This window comes from Lathamus discolor, chromosome 3 (genome assembly GCF_037157495.1).
Source record: "Lathamus discolor isolate bLatDis1 chromosome 3, bLatDis1.hap1, whole genome shotgun sequence".
Taxonomy (NCBI): Eukaryota; Metazoa; Chordata; class Aves; order Psittaciformes; family Psittacidae; genus Lathamus; species Lathamus discolor.
This window is the reverse complement of record NC_088886.1, coordinates 138,803,681-138,825,765: the sequence shown is the minus strand read 5'-3', so window position 1 is coordinate 138,825,765 and position 22,085 is coordinate 138,803,681. Positions and strand designations below refer to the sequence as shown.

The 22,085-nt window shown below is 38.4% G+C and overlaps 2 protein-coding genes across 5 annotated transcripts in view; one reads left to right on the top strand and one right to left on the bottom strand.

The window, feature by feature from the left end:
* The window catches only part of SLK (STE20 like kinase), a 50,676-nt gene extending 29,727 nt beyond the window's left edge, over nucleotides 1-20,949 (bottom strand). For all 3 annotated transcript variants that reach the window (XM_065672183.1, XM_065672185.1, XM_065672184.1), the window contains exon 1: nucleotides 20,159-20,949. In XM_065672183.1, coding sequence (XP_065528255.1) covers nucleotides 20,159-20,308 — 150 coding nt within the window. In that variant the 5' untranslated portion in view covers nucleotides 20,309-20,949. The remainder of the gene's footprint in view (nucleotides 1-20,158) is intronic.
* A 198-nt stretch (nucleotides 20,950-21,147) lies between these two features.
* STN1 (STN1 subunit of CST complex) overlaps nucleotides 21,148-22,085 on the top strand; it is a 43,663-nt gene continuing 42,725 nt past the window's right edge. The window contains exon 1 of one of the 2 annotated variants that reach the window (XM_065672188.1): nucleotides 21,148-21,258. Coding sequence is in view for 1 of the 2 variants with exons in the window: in XM_065672187.1 (XP_065528259.1) it covers nucleotides 21,573-21,583 (11 nt within the window). In the remaining variant the exon portion in view is untranslated. The other variant, XM_065672187.1, reaches the window with a different exon arrangement.

The following is a 22,085-nucleotide window of genomic DNA, read 5'->3' as shown; positions in this document are numbered from 1 at the left end:
GATCCCCACGCTGCGGCAGCACAGCTGTTCGCAAAGCCACAGAGAAAAGCAGCTCCTCTACCAGTAATCAGCAGGTTAAGGCTCTTCTTCAGCCAGGGGCTGTATTCAAGCTCCCATGTTACAAAGCTGCCAAACCATCATTAATTTGTCTGGGCATTTTGCTCTCTTTGCTTCAGAAGTCCAGAAGGACTTCCACAGATGGCTACTCACTGAAGTTAGCCACACTGAAAATGCTGCCTGCCTCTATTACTCCACATCTTAGGACTTGGGAGAACTAGAACTTGTGTAGTGATAAATTCCATGGGAGAACAAGTAAGAGGCAGGAAGAAAACAAAACCTTAGGTACCCAAGGGGATAAAAAATCCAAGCCAAACCAAAACAAACCCAGGCATTTTTCTTATGCATTTAAATAGTCTTGGCTTTTTTTTAAACATAAGAACACACAAACAACTAGGGTGACTATTATTTAAATAGCAAAGCATTCAGAAACCGGTTGCTGTAAAGACTTATTCACAGAATATTGCTGAGACATTAATCCAGCAAAACTAGGCAAGGTGAGATTATATTTTCCTTTTAAATATGTGGGCCATAAAGCAAATATTAAACACCTAGCCTACATGACTATGTGTACATACACACAAAATTATACACACTTTCTAATTATTCTACTGCAAGTTATGTTTGAAGGAATATTGTAACAGCTTGGAATTAAGTAAACTTTAAACAAGAAAGTGTATTTTTCTCAAGCCATCATAAAAACATTAGTTTGTCAAAGCAATTCCAGCCTGAAAAGTGGTCACCTTTTGCCTCTGAATTAATGAAGTTGTAAGACTGAAGTTGACTTCACCATTTATAAAGACATCGAAGAAAAGGCCTGGATTCACTTCACCTAGCTTTTGACATTCAAATTAAATTCAGTGAGAAGTAGGGACATAGGCTCTCTCCAAAGCAGCAAGAGACAAGAACCTGCAGGGGCAATTCTGACTCCTGAGGTGAAACATCAAAAGGTGGCTCATCCTGTCTCTCTGCTGGGACTGATGGTGCACCGGGGCAAACCTAGTTGAGATGAATCCAGGACAGGACACAGCAAGAATCCCCAAACCTGACTTTTGTCACTTAATCTCATTATCAGACTAAAGCTGATGACAGACAGCAAGATTTCTTCTGAATGACTTCCAAGATCTACACTTTATTACTTTCACAGCCATAAATAATTCTCTCAATATGGCAAAAGAGAATAAAAGATTTTAAGATAAATAGTTATGATAACATTCAGTAAAGCAGCAGTAACAGCAAAACACATTTATAAGCATAATCCTGGCTGATTCATCATATGCTGAAGGTAAATGTTTTCTGTAACATTCAGTTTATCTCAATATTCTTTCCAAAACAACAACACAAAAAACCAAAAAACAACCATCTTCCCAACCTCAATATTTGCCCTCTCATTTTTAACAACAGAGATACTGGACCCATGTAACATTATTGTTTGAAAACAAACTGCTGAGTAGTCCTACACGTATTCTAATAATAAAACACACACTCTAATAATAAAACATTCTAATCCAACACACATTCTAATAACAAAAAAGTCTGCTTCACAACACAAACTTAATTTGTCTTGGTTTCATGCCTTATAGCAAGAATGTAAGACCAACCTTCCTATTCCAGAGCTGCACTGTAAATTAAACATGAAAGGTAAAACATGTCTGGTTCCACAAGAGAATTAGACTCGGTAGCTTTACATGTACAGAAAATGGTTGTTAAAGTACCTTTCTAGACAATTCAAATATTAAGTGTAAAGTCACATTTTTACAGCCACACACTCCACTGTACCTTAGAAGGATATTTAGAGGGGAAAAAATCCGAAATTCATCTTTACACATATTTACATGTAAACTATATAATGCTAGTAATATTTTGTTTAAATAAAACTATTTTTAAAGTCTACACCAGGTAACAGATATTACTGTTTTTCAGATTCAGCTTCACCTTCTGAAAGAAGCATTGGTAAATTACATCCTAGGTAGTTTGTTGCATTTGCAGCATATTTTGTTTTATTTTCTATTGACAGAGTACTTTGTATCTTGATTTTTCCCAGATCCTTTTGCTTGAAGTAACTAGAAATTTGCTTTGTGTAAGCTTCTTTTATTTTCTCCTTGTGGTAGCTCTATTAAAACACTTCATTTACAAACCAGAAGTGATTATAGAGTCGGTATGATTATCTTTATGGGTATCTTAACAATTATAAACAAAACAAATGTTTGCCTTTGTTCTGACTTGAGATAGTAAAATTTTGTAGGTCTAGATCCAGACTTCTTTTTAAGACCTTAAAAGAAAAAAGCTTTATAAGCAGCATATTTCCACTGGGTATTTCTGAGGCCTGACCAAACATTTTAAGCATACATCAAATTACACCTGAAAATAATAATAAAAAATCTTTATATATTTTAAACATGATTGTAAAGTTCTTTTTGAATAAGACATTACTCATCTCCACCCCACAGTGCACTCTAATAAATACTATCTATGCAGCTTACTGTAAGAAGTATGTTAGAAATATGCTCTCTGAATTGTGTAGGAAAGGTTTTTTACTGCTCATGCACAAGATTGATGTAGCACTATATCATATGGAAAAAAAAAACCCACAAAAACCCCTCTGGATTAAGAGGAACAAAAAGCATCTACAGCTTTTTGTGGGCATGTTTGTTTTTTCTAGACTTTGGCTGAAGTCCTTCTTCTGCCACATAACATTCCCCAAAGGTCAGAGCAGGAGCAACAATGACTGTGTAGATGCAGTCTTGATTTGCATATACCCATTTTGCATTTGGGTACATGAACATTTAAAGACAAATGACAACTTATGCTACTCAGAGGTTCTGCTCTTTCAAGTATGACCTGTATCAGCAACCCAGCGGTTTCTTCCTATATTTCAGCTTTCAACTACCAACTCAAGTTATTCCAAATGCCATACTTTAATACATTTGATTCTTCTTCCGTGACATGCCATTTAAGCTTCAGTCCTAAGCTAAGAAATCCAAACTGGCAACTTCAGTGTTCAATCCTGCCTTATGGAGAAACAGGAAAGAAAGGGGGACTAAGCTTTTCCTTCTTTGCATTAGCAAAATTTGATCTTTTAAAAAGATTTATACATAGCTGCTGAAAACTGAATTAGAGTAACTCATTCCCCCAAGACCTGACAAATGGATATTACTAACTTTTATATGCAACAACGAATATGGTAATCCTTCCACCAAAACTTCTATTTGCATTATATATTTGAGGTTACTGCAGCAAATGTTAACTTACAGAGAGATAGTATGCGCAAGTGAATACAAAACTGTATGTTACAGCATGGTTCTAGCAATGGATGGCAGTCTCATTAGTAGAAAACATACAGATACTCTTATTCTCTCAAGATGCAGTACTTTTAGAAAGATGGACTGCAGTTTTGCATAGAATATGATTTTGTAAATTAGAACTTGCAAACCGCTTTTTCTGTGAACCTAAATCCCTCACACTAAAATGGCAAATACCTAATGCACAAAAGCACAAAAATTTGAAAACGTATCAGTACAAGAACGAAGAATAACCATCCTACACAATACTAGGATCCGTGAGCATGTGAAATTAGCAACTCCTCCCTATTAATGCTGGGGTTTAACACAATATCATATAACCACATACAAGTTCCAGAGCCAGAAGCTTTGTGAAGAGGCTGATAGCAGAATATTAAAAGGCAGGTTTACTGTCTGGGCACTCAGCCAAGAAGCTGCATATTCCCAGCCATGGGCAGGCAAGGAGAGCAGAGCCACTGCTCCAGAGTAATAGGATTACAGCTCAGAGATAACTCATAGTCTTTCATCTTTAGATGGCCAATATGAATTTTCAGCCCAGGTTGTGAGGAGCCTAGTTTCCTATCACCAGCAAATGTTTCCTTCCCAACCGTGCAGCATGTAGACATCTAAAAATCAACCACCATTTACAACTGAACAGAGTTAAGTGCATCCCCCATCTATTGCTCAGCCAACTGGAAACAAAGCTGAGATAGGAGGTAGAAAATTGCTCTTCACCTTTCTTGCTGAAGCCTGATCTCTTTTGAGATCTTACGTAACCACATGGCATGTTCTGCAGGCAGCAAAACAAATCAATTAAGCAGCTCTTCCTTTCTGACTCACTCTTCTCAACTAAACTGCACTTATAATCATAGACCATCAAAAAGTGAAAAATACGCACATCCCTTCTCAACAAACGATGTTTTCGCAGGTAAAAAGCTGCACTTTGTGTAAACCTGTGCCTGTCAGACCTAGATCCATATACTTTCTGATGATGTGTGAGTAATCAGTACTGAAAAGGCAAAGGTAAAAGCTGCTTCTCAGAGCTGTCAAAAAGCAGTGGATCTCAGGTTTTCTTAAACATATGAAACAAGGAAAAAAAAAACCAGACAAATTTCAGATTTTAACAGCTTGATCTAATAAATCTGTAAGTACTAGTGTGGCCTACTGGAAAAAGTAAACTGCGCTTGGCTTTGTGTAAGTTTACTATATCATACTTAACATTGGTCTGTGTTTTTTTAAGCTAAAAAAAACCCTGAACCCCCCCGAAACCAAACCTGCATGATTGTCCAGTATCAAGTATACAAACTGCTTTTCAAAACACAGGAAGGTGTTCTTTAATAGTGAATTTCAGAAAAAGAATCTAATTAATCCAATAAAAGAAAGCACAACGTATTCTAACACTGATTGTTGATAAATGTAATTAAAAGTTTTAATTTAAAAGCAAATAGCAACCTCTGCAATATTAATCCACGACTTTTACAATAAATCACATTAGGCCAGTGAAGGAGATGACAACCTCCACAGACCTGGAAATTACAATGAGCCAGTCATTTAACAGAAGCAATGCACCAGTCCTATCTACACAATGTTTGAAAATGTGGTAGTCATAAAAACAACCATAGAGAATTTAATTTTTTTAATTATAGATATGGTTGGTCCAAGGAATTAAAAACCAACTTCAGTTATACCTGCCAAAACTTGTTGAAATGACTGTTACAAAAGAACTATTCAAAAGATAATGACAGGAGAGTATCTACCAAAGATGATACATGCTTAAAATACAGCTATCAGCCAGAAATCTTCCTGTCTGAACAATGTATCATAACTACCTATTATACAGTTTCTTCTACTTAAGAAACATTTAATGCTTGGAAAACAATATTGAAACAGAAGTGTAGATAAAAGTGCCTCTACTTTCTACAAGCAAATACTAGTAAAGTGGAGCTCAGGGTTCAACCCAGACTACTGAAGCAGGTCTTTATGATACTGTGGTCTGGCGCTGCGTGGCTATACTAGTTTTGGAGCAGTTTCCATGACAATTTCACTCTTTTAATGTTATCCTTGTAGTTCATACATATTGTGGTTCTTCTGTTTCCTCCACAGTTGGTTTCTGAGGATTCCAGAAGTTATTCTGGGAAGTGGTAGGGAATATAATTTTCATGTCTAACCTCTTGATTCCCTTCATATATTTTCATTACTTCTGTGGTATTCTGTAAACCAGCCAACCAGAGTTCCCATCCCAATTCACATGTTGTGTCAGGAATATTTATATACATATTTGAAAAGTACCAGGGCTGAGCTGGCCAGTATATGCAAAATAACTGAAACAGTCCTTCAGAAGAAACTTCGCAGAGGATATATATCAGATTTCAGCATCTTTCTTCTAATTTAAGCAAATCCATTAAAAAACAGAACAAAAAATAAGAACGAAAGATAGCTAAATGTTGGCAAGAAAATATCCAAAAGACACCATGTGGTTTTATAATAACACATCATTTTCCTTTCTCCTGTTGTGTGATAGCTCACATAAAAGCAAAAGGGAAAAACAGCTGATAATATAGTGGAAACATTTGTAACTAAAGCAGTAAGTGGTGTTAGAACTGTAAGACCAAAGGACTGGTAATTTTTTTCCCCAAGTTCAGTTATAACAACTGTACATACCACTTGCAAAAGCAGCATTAAAATACACCATTCTGCATTACAATTAACTTCTATACTTGAGAAGGGGGAGGTGTGACAAATTAAGATTTATCCCTGCAGTGCTAAGCTGCTTTGCCAGTATCTTTCATCTGCAGAGGACACTAAATTGCTGGCAGAGGTTTTCTCCTTTTCATTCAGCACCAGACAATGTCAGCCCCAAACTGACTTGCAACTTCCCAGAAGAGATAGCATCCCAGTGTATCCTCATCTTGGATTACAGATATCCTGCAGTTATTTATTCAGTATTGTGTCATTAGAAAAAAGAAAACAATGTTTAATGTTTACTACTTCTTAATTTACAAATTTATTTTGGTCACTTCATCTTAAAGTTAAGTCTTTATTCCAGCAACAAACACACCTTTATTCCAGATGACGTAAACTAATGCTTCCAAGAAACAATGATATTAAGAAATAGTTTTTAATCAAACAATTGCTAATTCTAGCTGTTCACTACAATTGCTTTTAAGACAACCAACAAGTGAGAATTGAAGCTCTCCAAAATGCCTTTTTTTTTTTCCTTTTTCCTGAAAATTACCATGCTGCCAGGTTGAAAATTGAGAATTCTATTTGTTCTTGGTAACTTCACGATTTGTGTGAATATAGGATTTAAGAATCCTCTGATTCCTTTACTTAAGAGGATTCTATGTTATAATCTAGCTTCTAGTTATTTAATATCTCTAAGAATGCTTTATTTCACTTGAGATCTAAGAGCCAGTGCTAGTCCTGCTAACATCTTTCCCTAAGGAGACATTTGGAGTTGTAAAAGCTAACTCCAGCTTTTCTGCAGATATACCACAGAGTGTTTTAGCTTCCTGTCATTTTGCTTACTAGAACTTTATAGTGTACATTCACAGATGTACACAGATCAAACTAGATTTTTTTACTGTTTCTTAATAAATTGGCTAGGTCAACCCACAGTTCCTCCTTACTCTGCTCCTTGGAGTTAGGTTACAAAACAAAACTGGGATCTGCTCTGCCCAGAGCCTTTAGCCAGCTCAGCTGTAAGATGGCTACAGCTGTTTGCTGAGCCAGCACAGCTATTCATATATAACAAAAGAACAGCAACAAAGAAGCGCATCTGATTTGAGCATAGAAAATTCCGCCTTTCCCAACTGGAAATGAACAAGTCAACAAAATAATAAACAAACAAAAATGACAACTACTTTGAAGTTCAAGAACCCTTCAACAAAGGCCTTCTGACACGTTACTAGGGAAACTACATAGTGATAGGGATGAAAAGTGGCACAGTCATTAAGTTAAAAAAATCTTGTCAAAAAAAGTAAAAAATAGTATTAAAAGCTCTACATTTTATATAGCAGAAGGAAGGCATTAAAGACCTATGCTAAGACAATTTATTTATTGTCAGAGATGATGGGATGTAACAGATGTAACTTAAACTGTCATTTAAAGTGTACACATCTTACTAGCTGAAAAATATGGGCAGTTTGGGAAAAGGTTCGGTATAATTTCATACTGCAATGTGAACCACATTCATGACTTGCAATAAGCACAGCTAAGTAGCCAGAGGGAAAAGATTAAATGAGACAAATGAAACAAGATGAAGCATTATCAGCCCATTTCATTCTCTGTCCTGCTAAAATGAACTATAAATGCATTTCATATTTTAAAGGGAAAAGTATAAGATACATAGGCAGTTTAGGATTCAGTATTTTACAAAAAGACACAGTTATAACAGTGGGAAATGAAACACGACTACATCAATAACACATCAAAACTGGCAACAGCTCTTGCAAAACTATCAAAGCATATATTCTGTTGCTCCATGCACATTCTAGTCTTGTAAGATGAAACTTCCCCTATTTCTGAAGTAACAAAAAGGGAAGCAGCTTTTGACAGCTTTCATAAAAAAGCCATCCAACATTATCCCTGTTTTTTAAATAAAATCGCAACAGAAAACAGTTAATATTCTCTTTATGGTACTAATATATTTTAAAAAGAATGGGAAATTTAGAATTCCAGAGGGAAGTTATTGCTTCCTCACATACTCATCTTTAAAACAATGTAACTGCAAAGACAGCAACAACCATCAAAGAAATCAATGCAGTTAAGCCAATGCCTTTTAGCTCTCTTCAACATAAGCTATTTTCAAGTCAGTTCTACTGACTGAATGAACTTTATTAATGACAGAATTCACTACAATGATTCTATGATTCTGTGTTACTTTACACTTGTGCAGTCACTGACTTGTCAGTAGTCTTCTTGTGAGTCTTAAGTAATGACCCTAAAGCTGCATACCAACTCACAAAAACAAAGTGAAATCTTTCCATATGTGAGTTAGAAAGGTTGCCTCACATACTGTTTATAATGACCCAAGCTATTTTTGTGCTGCAAGTATGACATCTCAAGAGATGGGAAAGCACCATCTGAATAAACATTTTGTATCCCTTCAAAATTGGCTACTCAAGTGCCACAGAAATAGCATCTTGGGTTCTGTAAGTAAACTTCATTTGTATTCAGCACAGTAGTGGAACGTGTTGCTTCTGATGCTGCCTCTCACATTAACTGTTTGGTTTGTAGGGGTTGCATGCTGCTGATGATAATCTTTTTCATATTATGATATCATTTTTGCACTTGCTGTTTGCCATTTTAGTGTAATTCATTCAGAATTTACCTAATATGCTAGTGATAAATACAAATGATCAAAGGAATAACTTCATTACTTGATAAAATTATTAAAACCAAATCATGATAAATACTTTGTCTTTCCAGAGTTCGATGCACACAATATGCAAAGGGAAAACAGTTGCTTTACTCATACTTTTGCAGCTTAACGAAATTGTGAGCTTCTGTCAGTAAGAGATCATCATGCAATGTAGGAACAATGTTTCCCCAACATAACTGCTGAGTATCGTAACATTAAACAGTTAAACAAGATGTTCAAGAGGAAGTGCTGTTCTCATCTCTTAATAGTGTGGCAATGTTACTTTTAATGGAATTATGAAAGCTTTATTTTGCCTGTGTCCCCAAGAAGTGACAGCAATGAGCCTGCACCAGCAGAGCTGTTAAAAATGAAGTAGTTTTCTTTCTGACAAGATTTCCCCCTTTCTCTTACTCCTCCTTTTCTGTCATGTTTATTTTTTTATTCTTTTATTAGGCTGAAGGCTTTTTGAAGCAAAGGGCTATTTTTTATTGTGTATTTATATAGGGAGAGGAAATTCAGAATTCCATTCCTTTGGGAAAATTATCTAGGCCATTTCTTACTTCAAAACACTGCTCACTCAAATTCAATTCAGTTTCTATACTTTCCTCATATAGGTAAATTTGGTGCCAAATAAGAAGTCTTATAAATTTTTCATTCTTTTCTAGCAGTTATGTGTCATGCCTAAAGTATAAAAAAGAATTACCACCCAGAACAAAACCGGGAGAACAAGCTTTTAGTGTATTTCCAGTTAAAGATACGTACATATATGTGGAGGCCTATATATGTGGTCTGGCGTAATGGTTGGACTTGATGATCTTGAAGGTCTTTTCCACCCTAGTTGATTCTATGATTCCACATAACAAAATTCTTCTAGCATGGGTGCCAGTGATGCAAAGGGACGGAACTACTGGCTGATAACACCAACAGCACCATTTAGCAAAACTGCCTTTTATCAGTACTGTTGCTAACAGTAGATGATTTATACAACAGAAGTAGGTCTATTTTTCCCTTTGTCCTTACAAAACCACATTCCTCTGACATAGCTTAACCACTTCAGAATATTGATACCTATTATACCTATTTAAGCCAATGCTGACATTGTCCTGTCATTTTACCCTTATATCAGCATTGCCACTTGTCTGGCCCTCCCGTGAGCTGATCTGGGAAGCCAAGGAGATTACATGTACAATCAGCTTTTGGGTGGCTTAGTTCCTTGAACCAGATCATCCTGGGGCTGGCAAGCACTAGAGCTGTCACAAGGAAGGAGGTAGGAAAGGGAACACACTGCCAGAAAACTCTGTCTGCATTGACTAGCATTGTCAGAAACTGCTGTGGAAAATAGTCTTGGTAAAGACCAAGCCACCCATCATTCAAAACTGTTTCTGTACTTACTAAAGCTATTGAGATGCACCACTTTGAGAAGATGTGTTATTGACTGTTTCACTTAGTATCACAATTCCATACTGATTAAGTGCTTTCCAGAGAATCAGAATAATCTTCTTCATATTGCACTGCCTCAAGGTAAGGTCCCATGCCAGGCCCTAATAAAGACACTAAACACTAAGGAGTTACAACAGCATCAATAAACATTGAACCACCACATATACACAGACATCACAAATGGAAAAGTTAAGTTTGAACACTTGCTTATTTTTCTATTTTAAACGTTAGAGGAAGTGTGTGGTTGTTTGTTTTTTAGTTAACTGTAACAAGCTCATTTAACAAACAACTTCTAGGGTTGTTGTTAAGCTGACCAGAACATCTAAGTTTACTACTAAAAGACAGCTTTAAAGTTGTTGCTATATCCAAAAGCAGAAGAGGTATTTTCAGGTACCCCAGTTATCCTGTAAATCAATAGGAAACACTTGACAATATTCTTGTTTATATGATGATCCTTAAGCTTTCAGACTTCCCATCCAGAGAGAGAAAAAATAGCAGACAGCACTTCCTTCTTTCAGGTTACTTATAAACTTGGCTACTGCATTCACTTCACCACTAGTAAAAACTACTTGGAAAGGGTGAAAGAATAAAAACAAGCTTGGCTTAACTTCAAGAGTACCCATTTCTCAACATTACTGGAATTATTTCAGTTCACTTAGGGGATAACTCCTCTTCAAACTCTTCTAACCGTATTTCCCAGCAATGCTCACAGTTTTCACAGTGCAATGCAGTTGCAGAGCGGTTCTGACCCATGACTATCAGGCACCATAAATAGAACACTTGCCTGAATGGTGAACTTAAAGATCTGTGGCATCCACAGAAGCTGAGCAAGTAAGAGAATGAGAGAAGGACAATTAAAATCATTAAAGGGTCAAGCAGTTGTCTTATAAAAAGCAGACTAAAAAGGTTGGGCCTCTTCAATTCAAACAGGAAAAGCTGAAGGTGCGGCAGGAACATGACTGAACTTTACAAAATGAAAAAGGGAGCATATGAATTGAGTAAAGCCTGCCTGAGACAAAGGCTGTGAAGGAGATGAGGGTTTACTGCAACATGCTAATTCTTGCTGAAGGACTCAGCTGACATTACCCCATTAAGATTTTCCTGCCTTCTGATTACAAATTATTAACTCTTTTCCTGGTAAAGTACTGCTTAGAAATAAAAGTGAAAAGTCATCTTCTATAATGAAAATTTAGACATGTACTAGAGAAGAACTTTGGTTTCACAGCACAAATCTGTGTCAAGAGAACCATTACCTACAAGATAAAGAATAAATTCCACTGCAAAAGGTCTTGCCAAGTTATACTGTATCATCAACAAATTTACAGTAACTTTCCTCAGAATACTGTTTTCTGAATCATGGTTACAACTAAATATTTCTAGAAACAAAACCTAGCTCCTTAAAGTCCTTCTTAAACAAGAAAGTCCCAGAAAGATCTAAACTGCTGTTCAATGAGATATGAATAAAGTTAAGGGACAGTCTTCTCCAATTCATTATCAAGCTAGACGGATACAAAAATGATTCTGCCTTAGCACTGGGATTCATCATTGCTTTCATACTAGATAAAACCATTTAGATGTAGGCACAACAGAAGTTATAGGATAATGGTTCTCCCCAAACCTTCAGACTGTACAGTTACCCTTCCACTCTCTCTGCTCACCCTCTCATTTTGAGAAAGTGCATTAATGAAACTTCAGAAAAAATACTTTCTGAAAATACTTTATTTGTTATGGCCTCCTTCAGTTTCAGGTTATTCTGAAACAACAACCAACAGATTAATTTTTAAGACTGACACCTTAAGGTAACAGTCACTTAGCCCTCTGTACTGAGAAGAGATTTAGCAAATTTTAAATTCTAATCAATAAATTGATTTGGCTGTTGTAGCACAATCTTATTTTTTTCACTTTCATACTCTTCTCCATAGAAAAAAAAATCGGTAAAAAGTAAAAAACGTATCACAGAATAGCATGCTTCAGGTAATTAGAACCTTCTTAAAGCCAGATTTTGGGTGGAACTTAATTCAAACATGAATCTATGCTTGAGCAATACCTTCCTCTAGGCTATAGGCAATTAACTAAATAGAAAATGGCTCCAAAATATAAACATGGCTATGTAAAGGGGAAAATGTTTGTGTCTTTCTCTTAGCTTACAAATCATCACTCATGCTTAGCTGTTTTACATTAACCTCTCTGTATAAACACACGCAGTCTTACAGAATACTGCAAACCACTCTTAATCCAGAAGAGTGAAAATAAACAAGAAAAATCTGTAACTTCTAATATTGTAACTTGCTTTTACATATATTTAGAATTGCTGTAAGAGACATTATATCCTCCTGAAAATCAAATGTGATACTTTAAGGAGGTACATTAAGTATACAAAGAATCTTCCATTACTGTTTTATTGTGGATTTTTCACTTTAGTTAAATCTGCTGCTGCATGTACTTCAGTTGGTTTATATCATGAATGTAGAGCATATTCCACAGATAATTTGAAATGCCCATGGAAAGTTAACATTTACATTAAAGCATTAAAGCCTTCATTTTTGTTGAAGTATGAAGTAGCCTAGTACTTTTTATTGAATATTACTTAGCCATTTTTTATTGCCTGACACCCTCCAAACATATTCTGCAAATACTAGGTCTTCTTTCTCTCAAAAAAGATTCATTCCAATTTCTGAGGGGAAAAATAAAATGTGTTTCCACATAACACATTTGAGACACATCTGGCAGTTGAAATGTCTTTCAAGCATTCCATACTGTTACAAAGCCATTGTAAGTGAATTAGAGGGATTGACAATATGTATTTTACATGGGTTTGGACAAAAATTATAAAACATCATTCATTTTTTTTTACTGTTATTCATTCAGTCTGCTTTGTTTCGTAACTTCAAATTTCTTGGCTTTTCTGTCACTGAATGTTGACAACTGGAACAATCCAAACAGTGTCAAATGAAAAGACAGCACATGCATTGTATTTGTGTAATTTGGAAACTACAGTGAAGTAAGACAATGGGCAAAAGAGGTGAGGCAATATGAATTTTTCAATTCCATGCATAATCTGAATATAATTAAAGATTATTGGGGGAGCAGAAGGAAGCAAAGACCAAAGTAGTATTCATAAACCACAATTCAGGAGAGCGTCTCAAGGAATGCACTTAAATCTCAAACCAGATTGTTTAATTACATGATGCCTCTTTTACACCGACACGACTGTCACTGAAGGAGAATGATGTTTACACCTCACAAGATTCTCAAAAGGTGGGTCATGGCCCATGGAAAACGTAAGGCCCTTTCATAACTGCTTTCAATTAAAAAAAACACCCAAACTGGGAACTGTGGCATTTGCAAATACAAACGAAAAATGATTTCTTCAATGTTGCTTATGCGGTGGTCAAAATGAGAATTTGAGACACCACCAAAAGAAACTTGTGATGCACTGCTCTGCAACAATAGCATGTATTACTGCTTGGAGGACTGTATTACTGGAGGACTACTGCCTTGCCAAAGATTAAGCTCAAAAGGCTTAACCTATTTCTCTACAAAACCTGTTAAAAAAAAAAAAAAAAAAAAGGCAAAACCAAAACAGTAGTACCACTATATTTTTTTAGCTCCTATATCAGAATTACCTAACATAATAGACTGCATCTTAGATATGAAGTATTATTTCATCAAGTTAGAACAGCTTAAGAAAGCTTCACTCTGCGGTCTATTTGCCATTAAACAGTCACATTTAGTTTATACCTCAAATTTAAAGGTCTGCTCTCGAGACAAGAAACTAACAGTCCAAGCACTCACACAAATAGTCAGCTAAGAAATATGAAATATCAGAAGACATGAAAACAAACAGGAACTTTTATAAACATGGATAAATAAAAATCACATTATTTCCTATTTACTGAAGAGTTTAAAACAGTTCATCTAACTGTGCCCACACCTTGGAAAAGATGACTGCCTTACCAGGGAGTGATCATGAGCACTCTATATTTATCCTCCACAAACATGTCTGCAGTTCAATTCTGAATGCAACAGACAAACAATACATTACTCATAAGTATTGTGATGGTGATTTTAAGCCAAGTGACTTAAAGATGTCCAAAAAATAAGACAAAAAACATGCTATACTTCTTCAGAAGGATTTCCTTGCTACAGACAAAATGGAAAAATGCCATTTAAACCAAGAAAATTATCTCAGTTTACCATCTACAGACAACTTTCTTGCACTACCTGTTCCCTCAGAAAACTTAAGAGTGACAATAGGGTAAACAGCTTTGTGAAGCTTTCCCCTTGACACATTTCCCAGGGTTTAAACCAGTGATACAGCCTTTTCCTTAGCTGGTGGCCTCAACATTATAAAACCGCAACAATGTGAAAAAAAAAAAAAAAAAGGTAATACTATAGTGCACAACTCACCAAGCTGATCAGGAAGACTAAAATCGTTTGTTCTCTACGAAGAATCACACATCTTTTCACCTAGACCTCGCACAACAGCCCTAAAACACTCAGGCTACTCTTACAGAAATTTCTGTTCTTAACAAGCTTTACCTAAAGTTTTAGTTCCATTTACTTAGACTGAATATTTAAAATTGAACATTGCCATCTTAAACATTAGTGTCTTGAGAGTAAATCAACTCTCTTCTCTCCTCTATCTACTAATGCCTCTATGGCTAAACAAAGCAACATAGCATTTAAGTGAGTATTATTAATTCAGATCTCCTGGGGACAACTGCACTACTTTACTGCTCCAGTTTAATCAGAGGTCAACTTATACAGTCAATTATGAATGAAAATAGATTAGAACAAAATGTATTTAGTATACCAAACAATTTTAATCAAAATTGCCAGAAGTTCTGCACTGATTCATTCTTATCTATTAAAATTTAATTTAGGACACTTTCACCTGCTTTGGCTTCCAGGTCTGGGCTATGGCAGAGTCATAAAACTTCAGTATTTGACTTCATTGAAAATTTTCAAACATGAACTTATCTTCCAACTAGCACTAAACATCAAGGATTTCAAATGAACTCAAGCAATATCCTTCCACAGGAAACTATCTTTTCTTATAGGAATGATTATGAGTTCCAACAGCTCTAACATTCTTCCAAAGAATTAGTGGAGCTAATGACACCAGGTAAATCAAAAGATAAAGAGCAGAGAAAAAACAGCTTATCAGTGCTTCAGCTTAGATATTAAGTGGTCAAAATCTACTCCTATGAGTGTTAAATTACAGCTATAGAAGAAATCCACCCTAGCAAGCAGCATGAGACATTAGTATCATTAAGATAACTTAAACTTGCGATATCCAGCTGGAGGGATTATTTAAAACAGTGTGCTGTAAGGCCACAAAAACTACAAATTATGAACACTCTGCCCTGAGTCTGTTTTCAGGTCAGACTAATAAGGTATTTTCTAGGATTAGAAAATAAGTTATGATGTTAGCGGTACACAAAAAGTACTTCTAAGTACCACCAATTGTCAGTCCATATTTTGGCATTTAAAGGAGCGAAGGACACTATCATTATTAAATTATGTAATTGGTCCAGTCTCATGAAATCAGTATCCAAAAAAACCTATTTGTTTCTACCTGCTGTAGAAGACATAATGGCAAAACCAGGCTCTCCTGTAAGTCACATAGGTACATTATAGGTAGGATTGCTTTAAAAGTAGAAACAAAGGCCTAACTTATATGAAACAAAATCATTAGTCTATTGGACTTAAAGAAACACTAATATCAAAAGTCCACTACCATTAGCCAGAGATGAATTTATATTGGCCACTACTATGAATGTAAGTACCTATGAATACTTAATGTATTTATAGTTTTCAGAAGATAATGCATTTGGGTAATGCTGTTCACCATGATTATGGCTATCAGCTTCCACAACATCTTTTCTCTGAACCTAAAGCAGAACAGGCTTTTTAACCAAGCACTAGTTAATTACTGAGAGTTGGAAAACTTGTCTTAGTGACTTTAAATGAAATACAAACACTTGATTTTCCAAATTCCCATGAGAATCTTGTATATATGATGCTTCCAAAATCTTAGATGCAGGTAATAAATGGGATGCTATAAATGGGCAGAATATTTCAATTCAAACTAAGAAGCATGAATGCAATTCAAAACCAGACAAGTATAAGGGATTCCTGAATAGTAATTTGATTTCTATTAAAATGCCTATATACTATATATTCCCTCTCTATACACATACCCTATATAGATACCTTATGTAAGGTACTGCCACGTATATACTGCCACTCTGCTCTGGTAGAAAACTTAAAATGAGTGTATATATATATATATATATACACAGATGGTACCTCTCACTAATTTGTTTGAAAAGTATTCTCTAGTGAAGGGCTCAGAGACGACACCAACTAGACACTAGGAAAATGCCTTTCTGCAATTTAAGTGTTCTGACTACCAAAAAGGCTGAGAAATTTTACTGAAATAGTCCTGGCACTTCAAGAGGTTAACTTAGGATGGCATCTGCATTTTAATCAGCTATGTGCATCTGTATGATTAAGACTCTCAGACAGGAACTTTAGCAAGAGCAGCAGAACAGATCAGGCTTTTTAAAGGTCTGTTTTCACACCATCTGGATATTAACTTCCGTGAATTTAGAAAGTAACTTAAAGCGGATGAAAGTCTAACACCTACTTATATTGATTTATCTTAAAGCAATGTTCACTATGTGCACCGAATTGATACTGGATACAACAGGGCAATAACACAATAAAATAGCATAATATAATAATGTAACTAGTTTCTAAAGCAAACTTATTACTAAAACACTAAGAACCTATGAGTTTTCTGGCGACTTAACCTGATCAAATCCAGAGCAGTTCCAAACTGTCTTTTGGTTTTTCTTTTCTTTTACCAAAAGAAAAAAGCGAAGAATATTTTGCAATCTAGCTGTCAAATTTCAAAGCTGAAATCAGCCTCCAATGTTAATACTATGCTTCTTCAGTGGCTGTCAGAACCCTGGCAGTCCATTCAGTAATTCTAAATACTCCATGAAAAGCAATTAAAAGACATTGGAAAAAAAGTCTATCATCAGCAACCTTGAAATTCTCTTTACAAGGGCCATCACCTGATACTGAAGCACTGCAGGGGCCTGTAAGCTGAAAACGGATGGAGAACCACACTAGCCAAGAGCAAAAAGAAAGCCTAAAAGTGGCTTCTCTGAAGAGGCTGAAAAGGGCTAGCAATGAAAAGTCCTATACAACTATAAACCTTTGACATCAGTAGCCTGCACTTAAACAGCTCCTCTGATCACAACAGACTTGCCACAGCAGTTGAAACACTTAAAGAGTATTTCTAAACATTACTTAGTGAATACAAATGCATGAATTGTCAGAGCTAAGAAAGCTTTAGGAAACTTGAACAGCTTCAAAGGAAATAAGCTTGTCTGGTAATCAGGCTAAGTTATTAAAAAAACAAGCATTGTAGCTGGTTAGGAAGAAGGGGAGTAAATCACAAGTTTTCAGCACCCTTAAAGACATCTGGATACAAAACTAGTTATCACTAGACACAGCATTTTTTCATGTAAAAAATGTAATCAGGTAGGCTTCATAGTACTGACAGGATAATTTGAGAGTTGCGTTTGAGATTTTAATATTTGATACTCTGTCCAGAAGAAGAGTTACACAACTAAACCAAATAGAGGAAATCATAGCATGTAAACAATCTATTTTTTATTAGCAGTCCAGAGTATACAAAGCCTTATTTATCTGGCAACTCCATTTGATCTTATATCTGCCAAAACTGTCACACACCGACTTCAAGGATCTTAAACAAAGGCAAAGGCAGTTTTGGCAAATCTGACACTAGGGTGTTGGGTTTTGTAAACAAACAAAAACTCCACCATACATGTAAAATGAAACCACCACCCCACTTACATTACTTAGGCAAATTCTTTAAATGTTTTGTTCTAGTTTCTAGCTTAGATTCCAAAATTTGAGAAGGTATTGAATAGCTATTCTTGCAGTGTCTCATCCAAGGAAGAACAACCTACCACACCTTTGCTTTCAAAACAGTTTCTTGCCAAGCATGCTCAGATGCAGGAACACAAGTACAGTTAGTATCTATGCGTAATCCTCCTCCTCAAACTAGATGGAAACAAAATGAGTGCTGCTGACTACATGCACTAGGAGGCCTTTTTTTTTTTTTAATGGATTTATTTTTCCCTAGGAATACTAGGGAATTTTCATGAGTGCAAGATTCAACATGTTTACTAGTGTAACTGTATGTGTCATTCTGACAACTTTTAAAGTAGGGTTTTATTTAAACAAAATAAATCAATTTAATCAGTTAACACTGTCATTTCACATTCAGAAACAAATCTCAAAATGAAAAATCACATCCAACTGAAAAAAACTCTTATGACACACAAAGCACACCGAAATGCAAGATTTGCCAGCTGTCTTGCTCAGATATCTTCCTCTACAGACTATGGCTTATACAGACATGCCTGCAGATAAACATGAAGTGAGAAGAAGTTTGAGGATGGGTGAGGAAATGCATATGGGGGAGGAGAAGAACACATTTATTACTGTAGCTTTGAGGCTTCCCCAGTCACCTCTTAAGGGACAGAGAGCATTACATTCACCAACAAGGAATCAAAACTCCACTATAAAGTTTAAAGAACTTTTAACCATCTACAAGTGTCATTACAGACATTACGTTTTTACAGTCACCAAGCTTTATGATAGAGCAACTTCAGACATATTTTCCTGTCATTTTAATAAAAACAAATCTCTTATCTTCCACACTAGCATGAGAACCACCATCCAGACTACATATTACACCAACATAAACTAGATGCTCTTATAATAGGACACTGACACAAATTTTTAGGATGAGAAAATACCCCATCTAGCATTCTGAACTGACTTGACACTTTTGCTCAAATTTACAAACAGGTAACACCACACTACAATAAATTCTAAACTAATTTCTAGCAAAAATAGCACAAGTTTTGAGTTTGCACATTTCATAACCTCTCAAGTGCTGTACTCCAAATAGAAGTATTTCTTGACCTAATTAGCTCTCAGAAACACTGTAACTGCTATTTTTTCTCATACTATTTTTTTTCCAATCTCAAGAACTTGTTCTAGGGTCTCTGCTCATGTCAGTTCCCCAATTCTGCCACGCTTATCCTCCATGATGTTTTTTCCACACTACCCCTAAACTAAATGTGGAGCATTAATACCCTTTTAGAAAAAGGAAGAGTAGCTAAAGATTTGCTTGAAACCTACAGCCTTGTCAAACACTAGCAGTGTTATAACTATGTCATTATGTTCTACTTTGCTTGATAAATTTTAGATAAGCATCCTTAAAAACACTACTTGCGCCAGTATACTTAGAGATAGAAAAATCAAACAACTAAGAGAAGTTAGAAGATCCAATACAGGAGTGCTGCCACGTAAAGCAAGCCAAGAGAACACAACTATTTAATTCAATCCCACATGGAACAGGAGAGGAGAATGCCCATTAAAAGCAACGTGAGCTTGGCCCTATAAACTACGCGCGAGGCGCCTAAGTCAATTTTCCTGTGCAGGGGCTTCCTTCCGTATAGAAACTTAGGAAAATATTAAATAACTATGAACGTCACACCCAAAATAGAGTCTCTGTAATGTTAGAAGCCACGCTGCATACACGAGTCCAAAACCAACAAAATACAGGAGAAGCGAGAGATTCCGCAACGGGCAGGGTGGAGCAGAAGGCGGGACGATGACCTAATAGGTCTTTTCTATCTTTAGTTTCGTGAGGCTCGGAGGACAAGAGGCGCCTGGATCAGGCTCTGCTTGTCCCCCGGCACCCGGGCACGTTCCCCCGGCCGGGACGACACAGCACCTACCGGCCTAACGAAGTTCTCCAGCCACCTGATGCTTACAACAGGTATCCCAAGGTGACAGCACTTGCAGACAGGCAAGCATTAGACAGGACTCAGAAGCGACACGCGGGTCATTTTTTAGCAACGAGCCATACAAGCAGTTCGAGTTTCCTTCTTGCCCTTACCTTGAACACTTTACCGAAAGCACCATCTCCCAGCTCTCCTATGATCTCCCAGAACTCCTCAGGGTTCAAATCCCTCTTGACGTGCTCGTATTGTTTCTTCTTCTTCTCACCACCCAGCTTGAAGATCTTCCGAAAGTTGAAGAAAGACATCTTTGCTCCTGCCGAGGGAGGCCAGGCGCGGCCAGCAAGGGGCGGGCGGCTTCTGGCGGTGCCCCCTAGCCCGCCGTCACCATCCGGGGCGGGCAGCGGGGGTCCTACGGGCGCGATCCCGGGGGGGGCCGAGGGCAGTCCTCACGCCGCCTGGGAAGCCGTCGCCGCCGGGCGCAGAGAGGAAACAAGCCCTCGGATCTCCTCGAAGGGGCCGGGCCGTCGACGGCAGCCGCAGCGGAGCTCTCCCGCGGCGGGCTCAGCGGTTCCTTCCCTGCTCGGCCGGCCCGGTGGCCATCGCGTCAGCAACAAGTGCCGGGCTCCCTCATCGGGACGGAGCCTGAGGAGGAGAAGCGCGGCGAAGAGATCGCGGCTCCCGCTGGAAAGGGGCAGCGGGGCGCGGCGGACGGGGCAGCGGTCACCCAGCAGCCCGCCGAGGGCGCTCCCGCTTCAGAGGACGGGGCGGATGTAGGGAGGGGGAAGGAGGGGAGGGGAGGGGCTGCCCCGCTCCGGACTCGGGGCCGGTGTCCCACCGGAGCGTGCGCCGCGGGGTGGCAGAGCGGAGGGGGCGGCGGCTCCCCGGCAGCCCTCCCTGGGCTCGCCTCCCGCGGAGCGCGGCCCGGCCGGCACCGTTTCCTGCGGGGCGGGGCCGCGCCTCCCGCCCGCCGCTGCCGCCGAGCGCGTGCGCGCGCCCCGTGCCCCCGCCTCCCTTCCCGCGCTCCCGGCACCGCCTCGCACCCCGGCTACCGCCGCCGCGCCAGCGCACGCGCGCAGCCTCCTCCGGCGCATGCGCACGCGCCGTGGCGACAGCCGCGGTCTTTCCCCCCCCAACCCCCCCCCCAACGTTTAAGTCTCCGGCAGAGGCGGTGGGGGAAGAGGTGGGGTTTTGCGCTGTCCACGTGACGCAGCGCTGGCCGCGTGAGCCAATAGGAGCGTGCTGAGGCTTCCGGCGGGTAAGTTAGTGCCTGGCCTCAAAATGGAGGGGGCTCGCCGCCTTTCATCAGAGCCGGGCGGCACTGCCTGGGGTGCTGAGCTCGTGTTCGCTTGTGTTCCTTCTGTTTGTCTTTGGGAATAGGCTGTGTATGCGTAGTTGGGTGCGGGGCGGGAGAGGAAAGTGACTTCCTCGTTCTCTTGTAACCGTGCTGGGAGAGGCTCTGTGTGAAAGAGGCCCTTCACCCTCTGCTGAGTTGCTGATTCCCGAAGGACAGCCTGCCCCTCTCTTACTTATTCTTAGCTGTTCCTTGTAGGTCTCCTGTGGTAGAGGGTGATGTTTCATAGGTAAGGGGACAGCTTCTTTTCTGGACTAGCAGAGTACCTCAAGTTCCTCTTTTCAGCACAAGCAGAGCGCCTCTTCCCACACGTTGCTCCCTTAACGCCAGGCTTGATGTGGTTGTGTGTAACCTGATCTAGTTGAAGATGTCCCTGCTCATTGCAGGGGGTTGAACTAGGTGACCTTTGAAGGTCCCTTCTACTCAATGTCTGAATGTGGGAGTTGAAAGGGGAGCTGGCCAGGAGTGTTTTATTGGCAGGTGGTGTCTCCTGAAGGGTTTGAGCTTGGGAATATTTATTTTAGGAAGATGTTGGTAGAATAAGGCGATGTTGGAAGACTTTATTTTGTTTGTGGGTTAGTGCTGTTCCTAGCCCTCCTACTTTGTCACAGCATTCAATCATAGCAGGGTGTGATGTTCATGTGCTGGCCATGTTTTATATCTCGTGAGATTTAATCAGTGGGACAGGATTGAATTTCCCTATCTCACAACCTTTCCACAAATGATTCTTT